This window comes from Phyllobates terribilis, unplaced genomic scaffold, assembly GCF_046119375.1.
Source record: "Phyllobates terribilis strain yellow unplaced genomic scaffold, ASM4611937v1 Scaffold_3__8_contigs__length_932513732, whole genome shotgun sequence".
Lineage (NCBI taxonomy): Eukaryota > Metazoa > Chordata > Amphibia > Anura > Dendrobatidae > Phyllobates > Phyllobates terribilis.
In genome coordinates, this window is record NW_027362763.1 from 757,531,771 (window position 1) to 757,548,169 (window position 16,399).

Here is a 16,399-nt window from a genome sequence, read left to right on the forward strand (position 1 = left end):
TTAACAAATAAATACAAGTGAAACTGAATATTTTTGCACAAACCTACAGTGGTGTGAAAAAGTGTTTGCCCCTTCCTGATTTTTTATTCTTTTGCATGTTTCTCACACTTAAATGTTTCAGATCACAAAAAAATAGACAAAGATAACATAAGCAAAAACAAAATGCAGTTTTTAAATGAAGGTCTTTATTATTAAGAGAAAAAGAAATACAAACCTACAGGGCCCTGTGTGAAAAAATGATTGCTCCCTAAACCTAATAACTAGTTTGGCCACCCTTAGCAGCAACACCTGCAATCAATACATTGGAGGGTTTCCGAGCATGAACCGCCTTTTTAAGGTGATGCCACAGGATATCAATCGGATTAAGGTCGGGACTTTGACTATGCCACTCCAAAGTCTTAATTTTGTTTTTCTTAAACCATTCAGAGGTGGACTTGCTGGTGTGTTTTGGATCATTGTCCTGCTGCATAACCCAAGTACGCTTCAGCTTGAGGTCACGAATAGATGGCCAGTCATCGTCCTTCAAGATTTTTTAGTAAACAGCAGAATTCATGGTTCCATTTCCCAGAGCAAGTCTTCCAGGTCCTGAAGGAGCAAAACAGCCCCAGACCATCACACTACCACAACCATATTTTACTGTTGGCACCTTTTCTGAAATGTTATGTTACTTCTGCGCCAGATGGAATGGTACATACACCTTCCAAAAAGTTAAACTTTTGTCTATTCAGTCCACAGAGTATTTTCACAAAAGTCTTGGTGATCATCAAGATGTTTTTTAGCAAAACTGAGATGAGCCTTTATGTTCTTTTTGCTGAGCAGTGGTTTTCATCTGGGAACTCTGCCATGCATGACATTTTTGCCCAGTCTCTTTCTTATGGTGGAGTAATGAACACTGACCTTAACTGAGGCAAGTGAGGCCTGCAGTTGTTTGGATGTTGTTGTGGGGCCTTTTTTGACCTCTTGGATGAGTCGTCGCTGCACTCTTGGGGTAATTTTGGTTGGTTGGCCACTCCTGAGAAGGTTCACCACTGTTCCATGTTTTCGCCATTTGTGGATAATGGCTCTCACTGTGGTTCGCTGAAGTCCCAAAGCTTTAGAAATGGCTTTATAACCTTTTCCAGACTGATAGATCTCAATTACTTTGTTTCTCATTTGTTCCTGAATTTCTTTGAATTGCAGCACGATACCTAGCTTTTGAGGATCTTTTAGTTTTAAGGGGGAAGGTGGGCAATCACTTTTTCATACAGGGCCCTGTAGGTTTGGATTTCTTTTTCACTTAATAATAAAGACTTTCATTTAAAAACTGCATTTTGTGTTTACTTGTGTTATATTTGTCTAATATTTAGATTTGTTTTGTGATCGGAAACATTTAAGTGTGACAAACATGCAAAAGAATAAGAAATCAGGAAGGGGCAAACACTGTTTCACACCACTGTATATATTAATCTGGTCAGTTTTGTTTTTTTTTTGCTTTATAACATGCTGCCCATAAATTACACAACATTTCCAAGTTGACGAGTTTTCTGAGCACTATACAGGATGGCACTCAGGGATCAGGTGAAATCCATAAATGAAAAGGAAAGAAAACCTAAAGGTGTTGTCTACTGTGAATATCCTTTTTTTCCTTCCTTCAGAAAGGTAAACGAAAGAGAAGCTGATTACAAGATGTCCTGCTGTCGATACCCCAGTAATCAGCTGAATCCTCCAAGAAAACACAGCAGCAAGTGCTCATTCCCCTGCAGTTCTGCCACAGAAGAAAGAAACCATCACATGTGGTCCTTCAAAATCAAGTGATCATCTAAGTTATACGCAGACACTCCAGGACCAGAGCGGAGGGCAGCTACATGCAACATCCCCAAAGCTGAAGGACTCAGCGTGTCTGTGGATTTCTTGAACAGCTCATTGTTACTAATAGGAACTGAGTAATGCTTCATTTCTATGTTGCCGCTACAATGAAATTGTCAGATGATTGCTGGGGTCATCAGCAGTGGTATAACCTGGGATTACTTACTTATTGTCAGGGCAGGTGCAGACGGTCGTACGTTTTCTCATCTGAGAGAATCGGGCAGATTATGCAAACAACATTCAGATCAAACTCTAATCAGAGTGTGAGCATAGTGTGATCCGATTTGGATCAGGAGAAGATGGAGAAAAAAATTTCTCCATCTTCTCCATTTTATCAGTCTGCGAAAATCAGACTGCATTCTGATGTCTTCTGAGTGCAGTCTTATGTTTTCCAAAGACTCACTGACTTGTAAGGCTGAGTGCAATCCGAATATCGGATCAAACTTTGGCATTCAGCGTTTTTTTCTTAGCACAAATTCTGTCTGAGGAAAAAGTCGGACACATGCACAACCCCATAGAATAACATTCGTCAGAGTGCGATCCGATGTTTTGTTGGATCGCACTGGGACTGAAAATACAGTCGTCTGCACCTGACCTTAAGGTAATAAAATATATTGTCCAAAGCAGAGAACACTTTGAAAGCAGCAATTAGCAAATCTGCTGAAATTATAATTAAGCCAGGAAATTTGATTTGCTTTGAATATTTCGGATGTGACTCAAAAGTGCCTTATTGTACTCCAGAGCATAATAATCATAGGCCTCTTCTTTACTTTTCCAGTGCACACAATGTCCTCCCTCCATCTGGTCACTTATGTCACGATGCGTCGCCAGTGGCCTGCTCAGTGCCACGAACAACGCATGTATAGACATCAGAGGCCTCAGAGTGAAGATGAAGCCAGAGGATGGAGTCGTAGGATGACATTTGCCATCAAAAAGTAGAGACGAGGCTAAAGTAAGATGTGCAGACCTCCAGATGGGGGGCTGCGGCATCAAGACAGGTGAATGGTACGGTGAGTACTGTTCTTTTTTTTTCTCTATTTTCCCAGCTGTTTGCAAATTAGCAAAACAATGGGAAATTAATCACAAAATAATTATGATGCGCCCCCTGGGCCGTGTGTGGGGGAATACCCGGAGCCGGGTCTCTGTATAATGTCAGGGGTTGTAGTCTCCGTGGCGGCGACCCGGTCCCGTGGCTCAGGGTGGTCAAACCAGCGGCGGATCTGTTTACTTGGTTTTTAATGTTGAAATGTCCGACTACGCCACCCGTGGATTGCGGTCACTGAGAACCGCCGCTGCGGGGCAGACCGCTGAGGCTGATGTTGTGTGCGCAGCAGAGGGTAGTAAAACTCCCCACGGGAGGAGTATAGCCTCAGGGCAGCGTGTGTAAATGGTGAGGGTTGTGGTGCATGGGCGCAGCTGAAATGACTCAGAGTCCGTACAGTGCAGTTCAGGGTCTTTACTGTTGGTAATGAAGAAGGCCCTGCCGGGAGTACTGGCTAGCATTAGAGGCCTGGTCAGTCTGTGAGCGAACAATAGTCCCCCTGGCCAGGTGGAGGTGTAGGCCTTCCCGTCTGACTGCACTCTTCCTGGCTACCTTGCTCTAGTCGTGTAGTAGCCCACGTCCCTAAGTGTACCGTGTGGTGCTCACCCGTATAGCTGGTGACTCGGGGCCTTTGGTACCTTCCGCTCCTCGATGGCGGTGCCGGTCCCTTGCGTGTGACTGAGCCTCCGGGCTTTCTATGGCCAGAGGACCTGAAATCCCCTGCCAGGTGGTTTCTGCTGCTGGATGTGGATATCCTCACAGCCTTGGACTCCGGTGTCCGGTTCTCTGCGTCTTCTGCCAGGATGAGCTCTATCAGCTCCAATCCCTGGCTCTCTGCTCCTGTCTCCTACAGAGCTCCTTGCTGCTCCTCTGTCCCTTCCTCTGGAACTGACTCACTAACCCCGCCCCAGATCCAGTTTATAAAGGGCAGGTTCCTCCCCTCCCTGGACTGGGGCAGGAGGCGTTGCATGTAATAGTGCTCCTGACCAGGAAAACCCATGCTCGCGCTCAGACATGGTATTTCTACCACTGTGGCAACCAGACCCCTGGGGTGCCACAATTAGATTCAGTGCAAACTAAACTTTTTGTAAAACTCAAGTCAAATCGGCTCATCTATATTTAAAATCATTTCTACCTTTCAGAAATACATGGGGCTATATTACTGCAAACAATGTATACAAATACACAGAAAATAGTGAACCTCCAATTATAAGAGTATTGTATACATAATAAAGGAGAACAGATGAGAAATTGAAACTATCTTTTTAGATTTTACAAGTGTTTGTTCATTATCAAAGTCAAAAATCCTATTATTTTAGTGATTTTAAGACAAATCATTTATTCATTCATACACTGGTTCATTCATTCTACTGGAACTCTTACTTGAGCCTGTGGTCGTTTCTTTCAAATCTTCCACATTTTCTGTAACAAAAAAAAATCATGTGTCAACAGAGTCATCTTCCATTGGGCTCAAAAGGCCATTGCCCATGGGCAGGACCTGCAGGAAAGGCGGCTGATTCTCGGTCAGTACCAGGTTATTTTTCTTTTAATGTACATGGGGTCTCACAGTCACCATTCACTGTTTACATACATGTGAATATCAAGGATATATCAGATCATTTATAATCTAAAAATTGACATTAAAGCATTTATGACCAGCGATTAGGATTTCAAAAATGTGTAAAAAATTTGCAGCAGCTAAAAAGAATAAAAACCTTGCCTACCTGTTTCTCCAGAAGGCGGTTTCTTGTCTTCTGCAGCTGCAAAAATAATAAAGACTTCAATTAGCATCTGCCAGAAGGCAATACTTGATCAGATAAAGACTTTTTGTTCAATTTAGTATAAGGTACATTAAAAAAATAGTAACATTTGTCTTCATTTCCCATATGACTGCGTAGAAAAATAAATACTACACTTTTCTCTCTTTTACATCTAAGTGTGAAAAAAGATTGGCACCTCTTGTACTGCAGAGATTACTTTTTAGCAGCCATCTCATTATCATCACAGACAGGATTAGATTAAATGGCAACATCTATGTATACTATAGATATCATAGGATCCAAAAATAATGATAAGTGATGGTCACGGTTCTTTTCCTACCCCCTCTCTGCACAATGACCTCTGCACATATCACAGAACATGCCTAGAAAACTCTCCTGTAGGATTCTAATAATGAGAAGCACAGGCAGGATAGATGCCTCTTGATCATACACGGAAAAGAGAATAAAAAAATCAGAACATTAGAAGATAAAAATATGCATTATCATCTTTTTAAGTTATTAAAAGTAATTTAGGTGATACATTGTGTTTAATGTAAAACTAAAAGGTATGCAAAGGATGCAGTAATAAATATATAAAGTCAGCAAGCATATAAGGACATTAGTCACAGTGGCAAAATTATATATTTTTGGGCTGCGGAAAGTGGATAATTATAGTTAATAGAGGGCACAGTGCTGGCTTATCAATATATATTTTGAATGGCGGGTTGCACAGTGGCTAGTTGTATATATGTGTCACATATTTGTATTCAGGGGCTCAGTGTGGGAGACTTGTTTACTCAGGCAGCAAGTATATAAAATATATATGACCTTGTTATTTTTAGGTGTGCGCTGATCTGTGCATCAAACTATGAGACGGGTCATGACTCGAATATATCGCCATGAAGGTCTCACCAGATGGAGAAGAAAGAAAAGAAAAAGGCTCTAATCAGATTAATTCTTTGTAAAACAGCTTATCTTGTTCTATATAGTGCAGTCCTTTATTACATAGTGTCCTCACTAATTATGTATAGCACCATCCCTTTATTCCATAGTGTTTCTCTTATATATAGCGTTGTCCTTTATTACATAGTGTTCTCACTAATTACATATAGCACCATCCCTTTATTACAGTGTCTCATATTATATATAGCTCTATCCCTTATTACAGTGTCCTCACTAATTATGTATAGCATCATCCCTTTATTACATAATGTATCTTATTATATATAGTGCTGTCCCTTATTACATAGTGTCCTCGCTAGTTATGTATAGCACCATCCCTTTATTACATAATGTCTCTTATTCTATATAGAGCTGGCCCTTATTACATAGTGTCCTAACTAATTATGTATAGCACCATCCCTTTATTAGATAACGTCTCTCTTATTATATATAGCACTGTCCTTTATCACATAGTGTCCTCTTTTATTATGTGTAGCAGCATCTCATTATTACTTATCGTCGTCTCCTATAATATATAGCGCTGTTTCGTAACTGCATAGTGTCCTCTCTTATGTCTACCACTATACAAAATGGAAAAAAAATGCAAAATGTGCACCAGAGCACCTGTGTGTTCATCACACGACTTATCACATGATCCTCCAAACCATTGTCATGTGTCATGTCAAATAACACTTCAGGTCACTGGGGGCCACACAGTCCAAACTGCCCGGGTCACTGGCTACCCTTACTCTACCCCTGTATATTACATATTAAGTGCTCTCCAATAATATATGAAGAAACAGGCATTATTTTTGCACAGGGAGATATATATGGACGAGAAGGTCTTAAAGAATGAGTTGTCTTTTTACAGTGAATCTGTTAGCAGGTTTTTGTTAAGTAATCTGAGAGCAGCATGATTCCAGTGAATGGGTCATTACTGGGCTGCTTGATGCAGTTTTGCTAAAATCACAGTTTTATTTGCAGGAGATTATCACTAGAGGACTACAAAACCTGTTGTCAGGTAGTTCTCCATATTCATGAGCTCTGTATAACCCCGCCCTCACAACTGATTGGCAGTTTTCTGTGCACAATGTACATTGACAGAACACGGTTACTGAGTGGTGAGGACGGGGTTGCACACAGCAAGAAGGCTACCTGGCATGAGACAACTAGTCCTCTAATGACAATCTCCTGCTGACAAATCACTGATGTTATTGAAACTACACTAAGCATACCAGTAAGTGACACATTGCTCGAATTTGGGTCTCTGTCCTTACTTCATGTCACTCTGAGATTAAATAGCAAAAACCTGATGACAAATTCCCTTTAATGTAAGTTATTGAAGTTTTCATAGCAAAAATCCACCATTTGCAGCCTTATAACATTATAGTCAGTATTGATTGCAGAGCTTAAAGGGGTTGTCTAATGATCGTATATGGTTAAAATTGAAAAGTGCTTGAAAAAACAAGCAACTTTGCAATTTACATTTTAAAAATCCTTCATTCTCAGGAACAGAAAGGTTTTTAATTTGTTAACTTGACCAATGACCTGTAAACTATCGGCCACCTCTGCAGTGGCTGGTCTCCAAGACGAGGAGCACACTGTTGCAAGCTATACAGCTTGTGATTGATGGATGCTCTGAAGCTGGACAGATTGTGGGGTCACACCAGCTTCAGCGCCCATGTTCTCCTCCCATGCTGAAGATACAAACCTGCCTCTGCTACCAACAATGAAGAGCACGCAGTTTGGGCCAGAAGCTCATCCATGCTGTCTGCCCGAAATGTCAATCTTCAGGACAGCATGTCCCTTTATAAGTAAGGAAGCAGAAAAGCAGTGCACTCCTGAAGAACAAACATGAGACAACACCTTTAAGGTTCCAATATGTGACCTACATGCATGCTTATTGACTGTGTTTGTGTGATTATGTGTTGCATGCTTTTTTTCTGCGCCCTCTCTAGAGCCTGATGTATTCTTGTGCAGCTTAAACTCAGGGTTAAGTCCCTGTAACCAGTGCCCCAAAATTACAAAGCTAACCTTAAAGAGTCATTCCCATGGTAAATATTTATGGCAAAATCCACAGGATAGGTCATAAATGGTTCATACATGTAGGTCCCATCTCTAGAATGGGGTCCTCAACCCCCACCTCATGGCTTCTTTGAGTTGATAGGTGGTTGTGTAAGCACAGCTATCTCCATTTGCTTCTATGGAAGCTACGAAAGCAGATGAAAATGGATTAAGATAGGTACGCACCCACGTCTTATTAGATCTATCTGGTCAGTCCTGTAGATATGCCATAATTGGCTAAGGTAGGAATAACACTTCAAGCTGTCCATCAATGCATTCCGCTCCTTGCTGAGCACTTCAAGTAGTGCTCAAAATAATGGCAGTAGTCATGATAAAAGTTTTCCAGGACTCCCAGTATTGTTGATAAATCCAATCTATCTATCTGTATTTACAGATGTCATGACATCTCATTTTCTGGCATGTGATCACTTTAACAGAAGAATGGCCAAATAACCAATCATAATCCAATGGTTGACTGCAAATTTATGTAGAATAGATCAGAATGACTAACGAATTACTCCACTTTCAATTTTTACAATAATGCACTAAAACTATGCGTAACATGATAGTATGGTATGTTGTATCATCACATTCCCCCCACAATGGGATCTGAGAAAAGGCAAAAGAAATCAGAGGCTGCGTGGAGTAATACAGTGGAAGCACCAAGGGTAATAGAGTGGGAATAAAGACATCTGATACAGGCACAGATTGTAATGGAGGAATCTGTGGCTGGAACAGCTGTACCAGAACCCTACAACGCCCTTTTACATGGGGCAATAATCGATAATTGGGCTGCTGATCATAAACAAGCTTTTTTATGAACGCTCGTGTAAACATGCAACCGATCAGCTGGCAAAAGAGCAAAACATTTGTAGGCTAATCTGAATCGTTCTGCCCCCATACAGTCTCATCGGTCTGTTTGCAGGGGGTCATAAATGAGGGCAGATCATCTTGTACATAGTCTATGGAGTTTGTTTATAGGCAGAAATACAAAATTTGTCTTAACGTGGTTGTCAAGTGGTGAACGGGTTGGGTCTCCACATATGGTAGGTTATAATAGGACATGTACATGATACTGCCATTCCTGTACATGTCACGTCTGGGCCGATATGTGGAAATGTGACCTCATGAGCACCATTCAACTTTCCAATGTGAAAGTGAGCAGGGTCGAGACGAGAACCCATGTAATAGGCAGTACGATGGCTGTTGTTTTGCTGCACTGAGGTCCTGGGTTTAAATCCCACCAAGGACAACATCTGCAAGGAGTTTGTATGTTCTCCGTGTTTGCGTGGGTTTCCTCCTGGTTCTCCGGGTTCCTCCCACACTCCAAAGACATACTGATAGGGAATGTAGATTGTGAGCCCCAATGGGGACAGTGCCGACAATGTCTGTAAAGCGCTGCGGAATATGATGGTGCTATATAAGCAAGTAAAATAAATAAATTAGTCCGGTACCCTGAGAATCTCAGTTTCATCCTCAAGTAATATTAGGGTGATAATATTGCAATGCATAGCAAAATACTTGTCCCCAAGTCCATTTAGTGTTTATTATGTTTTACACAAAAATTATACCACCCATCATTCTTTATAGTCTACGCTAAAAATCCATTAAAAATAAAAGCATAGAAAAAAAATGAAAGTAGATGAATAAAAAGCATTACATTGTATTTACCGAACAATTAAGGGTATAATGTACATCAATCTCCTAATACTCTCTTCAGAGAGGAAGAGGACTAGAACTCTAGCGCCACCTATAGGAAGTAGAAATCCTAAAAGTCAATTTCCCAGAGGAGCATTGCGGCTTAAAAGTCTCCTCACCTTGACATGCTTAACAGGTCACTCTGCGCAAGAAGAAACGTTACCCCTTGGATAGGAATCTCCTAATTCACATACAGTAAATGGTCTGGTAGATGCATCCATACATGAACTTTCAATCAAACTTCTCAACTGGTTACCAATGGACAAAGTTGCCGACACCTCATTGGTGCAGCTTTTGTAGCCACACAGGAGCTCAAGAGGTACGGGGGCCCATTTCCACCTCCAAAGTGGGTGGCATTGTGCATTATGAAGAGCTATTTGACTGCAAAGAACCTATGGCTCCTGTACAGACAGCCCCCCTGAGGTTTAGTAGAATCCTGGAAATAACAATATTTCAACCTCAGCAGCACATTTTCCAAATACACATGTGCTTTTTATTGTTCTTTTTTTATTACGGCGAGTAACAGCTGCATGTTTAACTATAAAAGTCAAAACAATTAAATACAAAAGAAAGCACAGAAAATGGCCATTACACCAGAGTTTTGGTTTTTTTAACCCCTTCAAAATTTAACTTATCCATGCAAAAAAAAAGACCCTTTAGGAAACAGTTTAGCAAATAATCAAATGACATAATTTCATCCTTCACAGTTTCCCCTTTAAGTCATATTTTCCCTTTTACGCTTTTGCAGATTGATCCGATTTATCAAGCAGTGGCTGTACATAAACCAGGCGGGTGGCTATTCTTCCAGGCTGTGTTCTCGAGGCATCGGAGGGAATTCGCGGTGCATAAGACAATCATACTTCTGTTATCTGCACCCTCGTGATTGAAGTGATCATCACAATATGTGCTCCAACCAGCACAGAGCTTTCTGCTAGACACATAATCCTTGCCTCAGCCGTGCAACATGCTGCTTCGGTAATCATACAGCCGTCCTTTGTGCCTTGATTCAGAACATTGACAGAGATCTATTAAATGGAGCTCATGGAACGACTTGAATGGGACAAAAAGGAAATTCATTCCCAGAATTCAGAAAAAAAAGGCCGATATAATATTAAACATATGTTGACTCATACCACAGAGATTTTCCCCCTTTTATATCTCTTTATCCTTTAAATACCTCCCCATCCCACCCCCCTTCCCGAGGATTATTGTTGAAATAATATGCATTGCTTTTTGCAAAGGAAACACGATTCGTATATTACAGAATGCATGTTAACATTGGATATTGTCACTACGCCACATACTAACAGGCAGGGAGAATTAATTCATTTGTTGGAATACCCAGTTTTTTCCAGCAGGGGGAGCAGAAGCCTTTTCAAAACAAAAGTTGGAATTCTCACGTTCTAGTTCTGTGCTATTCTTCGTGCCTTATGCCTTTTTTTTTCCTGCCCTTTTTTTCTCCACTTTTAACAATGTAGGGTAAATAGTCTGAATAAATAGACACTCGCTTTTTTATTAGGCCTTTATTAGTCATTTGCACATTAAACATACTTCGGATTGCACTGCTGGACAATAAAATAAAAAATACCATTCAATTTTGCTCTGTTTGAAAGTGTCTTGTTAGCAAAGAGAAATGCGCGGCTAAATTAATAGGATTATGAAAAGTTTAATGAATGTAACATATCAGGGGTAATCTGCATTCAACAGATTTGTGTTTAGATCCTTTTTTTTGTTAAATAATTATTCTGCTTTTATTCAACCCATTAAGCAGTTTATTGCTATAGTAACATCCCTGCTTTACCCGATTTGTGAAGCAGATGAACTATAAAGACCAAACAAAGGATTAGCTGAAGACTTTGTTCTAGCTAATTAAAGCCGACCTTTAGATTTGGTAATTCTGGACGACCATGATGGAAAATGCCGGCGTACAGCTAATTGTTAAGAGCGTGCATTTTGGATAACTTAGACATTTTCATTTTTTGCTTTCTGACAATTCTGTGTATAGAGGAATAACTTTGATATCATAGTTCGTCAGTAGTTATTTTTAATAAGATCAGAACAAACTAATGGAAAATCAATGTTATGTTAATAAAGAAGAACTTCTATGAAGTTTTTTATTTTTTTTACTAAACCTGTGTACATGTGTATGTAGGGTAGTGACAGTGTGTTAATATACTCATCTACTCCAGGATCCAGCGCTCTTCTGCTCCTCTTCTCAGTGACGTCACCACTCTGCAGATTCTCTGGGTCACACTGTGCTGTGTGTGACCTAGAAGTGGCTTTTACAATGCAAATCTGTGGAGGGTTTGAATAAAATAAGCTTTCATTGCAAAAAGGACTACCGGTTCACACATAAAGCATAGAGTGATCCGAAGGGCGAGTCTGAAGAGGGGGGGACATCACTGAGAAGAGGACCAGAATGGAGAAGGTGGTGGTAGATGAGTATATTAACACACAGGCACTACACTACAAACATTTATACACAGATTTAGGAAATAAGGTACTTAATGCAAGTGCTCTTTAAAAGGAGTCTGTCAGCCCAAACTGGTAATATAAACTAGCACATAGGCTCCAAAGGAATTACATCAAAATTCAGTTGTAAAATGCTTTGATAAGTCTCAACAATTTTGTGCAACACAGAGTTGAGCAAAAACGTAGCAAATTGTGCTGTTTTCATGCTAATTTTGGCTAGCTGCACTAAAATGGGCATGGCTGGGGCGGGACAGAGACTTAATGGGGACCTCCTCTTATTCATGACAAGTCAACTTTCAGATACGTCTGATTCATTAAGAGGCACATGCCTCCTGATGAATCAGGCATCTTTGGCTGCAACACACCTCGTTTTTCACGCAGGTCTTGATGAATTGCTATAGTCTTGTAGGGATAAAACCAGCATAAGAACTGCACTATGAGTGTTCTGATTGCTACCTCTGTTCTGCTCAGTGTACCCTTGGTGTGGCCAAGAGGCTCTATGCACTGCTCCGCCCACTAGTTTTACACATTTGCACTGATTATTAGATATTTTTTTACTTCCTTAATGCAACGTTTTTACAACTTTTTAAATAATCTTCATTTTGCTGCTGCAGAGTGTCTAAGATTTTTACCTAGCTTAGTGCTTTTGCAAAGAGGTTAGAAAATCCATCAGAGCTCTTGTTCCCGATTCTAACAGCTCTCTCTGCTCTCACCCTCCATTCTCTCAATCGTAGAAATGGTAGCATGGAGGGGAAAGGTTTGCATACAGTTCTGCAGTGGAGAGGGAGAAAGTATCTCAGGGTGGTCAGAGAACACAGGCTATAGACATGGAATAAAGCACATAGGGAGTATATAATTATTGGGGCTTTGCTGATATGTGAAAACTAGTGAAGACAGCAGCATCCTGGATGTACACAGATCTTACGTTAAAGGGAAACTGTCACCAGAAAAAATGCTATTAACCTGCAGATATGAGGTTAATCTGCAGGTTAATAGCGTTATTATGCTGCCCAGCACCTGCACATAGCATAATGCTGCGGGGAGAAAATTAACTTTATTCTCCCCAGCAGCATTCCCGTTTCAGTCACGGGGGCTCTGCATTGGGGCCAGCTGTCAGTCAGTGCCGGGGGCGTGATCATAGCCGCCGCTCTGTATACTTAGAGCAGTGACTGAACCCGCATCAGTGTCGCCCTCATAACTGAAACTGTGTCCCCGACCCTGACTGACAGTCGACCCCAATGCAGAGCCCGTGTCAATCAGGACCGGGGGCGCAGTTTCAGTCACAGGGACGGCGCCAACACTGGTTCAGTCACGTTAAACCCCCAGAGCAGTGACTGAACCAGCACCGGCGCCGCCCTAGTGACTGAAATGGGAACGGTGCTGGGGAGAATAAAGTTCACTTTCTCCCCACAGCGTTAGGCTATGTGCAGGCGCCGGGCAGCATAATAACGCTATTGACCTAAGGATTAACTCTATATCTGCAGGTTAATTGCATTTTTTTCTGGTGACAGGTGTCCTTTAAGCCTACACTACAGGGAGTGAAACTGCCTCAAAAGAAAAATGTGAACATTGCATATCATGGGGTCAATAAATGAAGGAATGAAGAGTATAGAGTGAAACTTAGTGCAATTTATGATTTAAAGTTATCATTGGCAAACGTAAAAATCATAGCCAAAGGGCTACACGGCTTCGCTTACTGCAAGTATATTGTGCAAGGCCTGACAGAGTGTAGTCAGAATGTGGCTGGAAGTATGCAAATCACATGGTCACATTACCACCCGCCCCCAGTGCTTCCAGTCCTCACAGTGCATAGTGCACGCGATGTGAGGATTCACATGTCTGCAGTCACATAAGGTGACTGCAGACTTGTAACCTTAGGCCGGACAACCCATTTAAGGAATATAAACATGACAGATTTGCTGCAGATTTCCCATCTAGATTTGTGAGCAGAAAATCAGCAGTGTTGTACAACAAGAGCAAAGTAGATGAGATTTTATAAGATCTCTTCCACACACTCCATAAAAAAATCCAGAAGAAATGGATCCGAGGTGTGGATATTAGTCGCGTGGGGTCCATGGGAAAAATAAACATAATTTATTAAAAAATAATTTTTACTTTATTTAGGAACTTAAGCCACATTATCTTAGCTTAACGATAATAATAAAAAAAAAATTAGCAATCAACAAAATATAGACATCTACTTATGTACTATGAAAAAACAAGTAATTATTTGGTGCAAAAATCACATATATTCTGCACTGAGGAGGGAGCGGCACCTGAGCTAGGAAGCTACTGAAACGGGTACTTACCTACGTTCCATACTAGTGGGAATATGAGGAAAACAAACTCGCTTGGGGTCCAATGGACAATACGCGACTAATTAGAGGTTAAATAATCCAGAAGATGTCAATCTATATTTTGGATTTCCCCTTCTGCAGAGCTTGGCTGCTGATTTTCATTAAAGTTTCTCAAGAACTTGTAACAAAATTAACAGAAGCAGCAAAATTAACATGAACTTTACATTTCTAAACATATACAGTTGTGCTCAAAAGTTTACATATCCCGGCAGAATTTTTCCTTTCTTGGCCTTGTTTCAGGGAATATGAATGATAACAAAAAAACTTTTTCTTCATTCATGGTTATTGGTTGGGTGAAGCCATTTATTGTCAAACTACTGTGTTTTCTCTTTTTAAATCTTAATGACAACCAAAAACATCCAAATGACCCTGATCAAAAGTTCACATACCCTGGTGATTTTGGACTGATAACATGCACAGAATTTGACACAAATGGGTTTGAATAGCTACTAAAGGTAACATCCTTACTAGTGTTGAGCGAGTATGTTCTGGTCCGAGTATGCTCGGGTCGAGCTATGAGTATTTACAGCTGCTCGGTGATATGGTTGAATCGGTCCTGTGTGCATGATTTGCAACTGTTTGACAGCTTTAATACATGTGAGGAATGTGTAAGAAATAGACATTCCTCACATGTAATAAAGCTGTCAAACAGTTGCAAATCATGCACACGGGAGCGATTCAACCATATCACCGAGCAGCTGTAAATACTCGGAGCTCAGCCCGAGCATACTCGGCGAAAGGGTTAATAGAACATACTCGCTCAACACTAATCCTTACCTGTGACCTGTTTGCTTGTAATCAGTATGTGTGCATAAAAGCTGAGTGAGTTTCTGGGATCCAGACAGACTCTTGCATCTTTCATTCAGCCACTGACATTTCTGGATTGTGAGTCATGGGGAAAGCAAAAGAATTGTCAGCAGATCTACGGGAAAAGGTAGTTGAATTGTATCACACAGGAAAGGGATACAAAAAGATATCCAAGGAATTCATAATGCCAGTTAGCAGCATTCGAACTGTGATTAACAAATGGAAAATCAGGGGCTCTGTAAAAACCAAACCACAGTCAGGTAGACCAACAAAAATTTCGGCCACAACTGCCAGGAAAATTGTTCGGGATGCAAAGAAAAACCCACAAATAACATCAGCTGAAACTCAGGACTCTCTGAAAACTAGCGGTGTGGCTGTTTCAACATGCACACTATGGAGGTGCTTGAAGAAAAATGGGCAGCATGGTCGAGTCGCCAGAAGAAAGCCATTACTGCGCAAATGCCACAAAGTATCTCGTCTTAAATACGCCAAACAGCAGAGACAAGCCTCAAAATTTCTGGAACAAGGTAATATGGAGTGATGAGACCAAAATTTTACTTTTAGGCCACAACCATAAACGTTACATTTGGAGAGAGGTCAACAAGGCCTATGATGAAAGGAACACCAGTCCTTCAGTAAAGCACGGAGATGGATTGCTGATGTTTTTGGGATGTGTGAGCTAAAAAGGCACAGTAAACTTGGTAAAAGTTGAAGGAAAAATGAATGCAGCACGTTATCAGCAAATACTGGAGGCAAATTTGCACTCATCAGCCCGGAAGCTGTGCATGGGCCATACTTGGACATTCCAACATGACAATGATCCAAAACACAAGGCCAAGTCGACCTGTCATTGGCTATAGCAGGACAAAGTGAAGGTTCTGGAGTGGCCATCTCAGTCTCCTGACCTCAATATCATTGAGCCACTCTGGGGAGATCTCAAGTGCGCAGTTCATGCTAGACAGCCCAGGAATGTACAGGAACTGGAGTTTTTTTGCCAAGAAGAATGGGCAGCTTTACCATCTGAAAAAAAGAACCTCATCCACAACTACTACAAAAGACTTCAAGCGGTCATTGATGTTAGAGGGGGCAATACACGGTATTAAGAACTGGGGTGTGTGAACTTTTGATCAGGGTCATTAAGATGTTTTTGGTTGTCAATAAGATTTTAAAAGAGAAAACACAGTAGTTTGACAATAAATGGCTTCACCCAACCAATAACCATGAGTGGAGAAAAAGTTTTTTTTGTTATCATTCATATTCTCTGAAACAAGGCCAAGAAAGCAAAAATTCTGCCGGGGTATGTAAACTTTTGAGCACAACTGTATTAATAGATGAGTTATTGTGTACAGGGAAAGCGAGTTTTGTTTTATGTACTTAATAGGTATAAGCAGTTATGAAGAAGTCATAGGATG

General features: G+C 40.8%; 1 protein-coding gene across 3 annotated transcripts in view; it reads right to left on the minus strand.

The window, feature by feature from the left end:
• Nucleotides 1-16,399, minus strand: part of MACROD2 (mono-ADP ribosylhydrolase 2) — a 2,798,553-nt gene that overhangs the window by 188,726 nt on the left and 2,593,428 nt on the right. For all 3 annotated transcript variants that reach the window (XM_073672205.1, XM_073672203.1, XM_073672204.1), the window contains exons 13-14: nucleotides 4,612-4,647; nucleotides 4,271-4,309 (exon numbers count right to left, since the gene is read on the minus strand). In XM_073672205.1, the coding sequence (XP_073528306.1) occupies nucleotides 4,271-4,309; nucleotides 4,612-4,647 (75 nt within the window). The remainder of the gene's footprint in view (nucleotides 1-4,270; nucleotides 4,310-4,611; nucleotides 4,648-16,399) is intronic.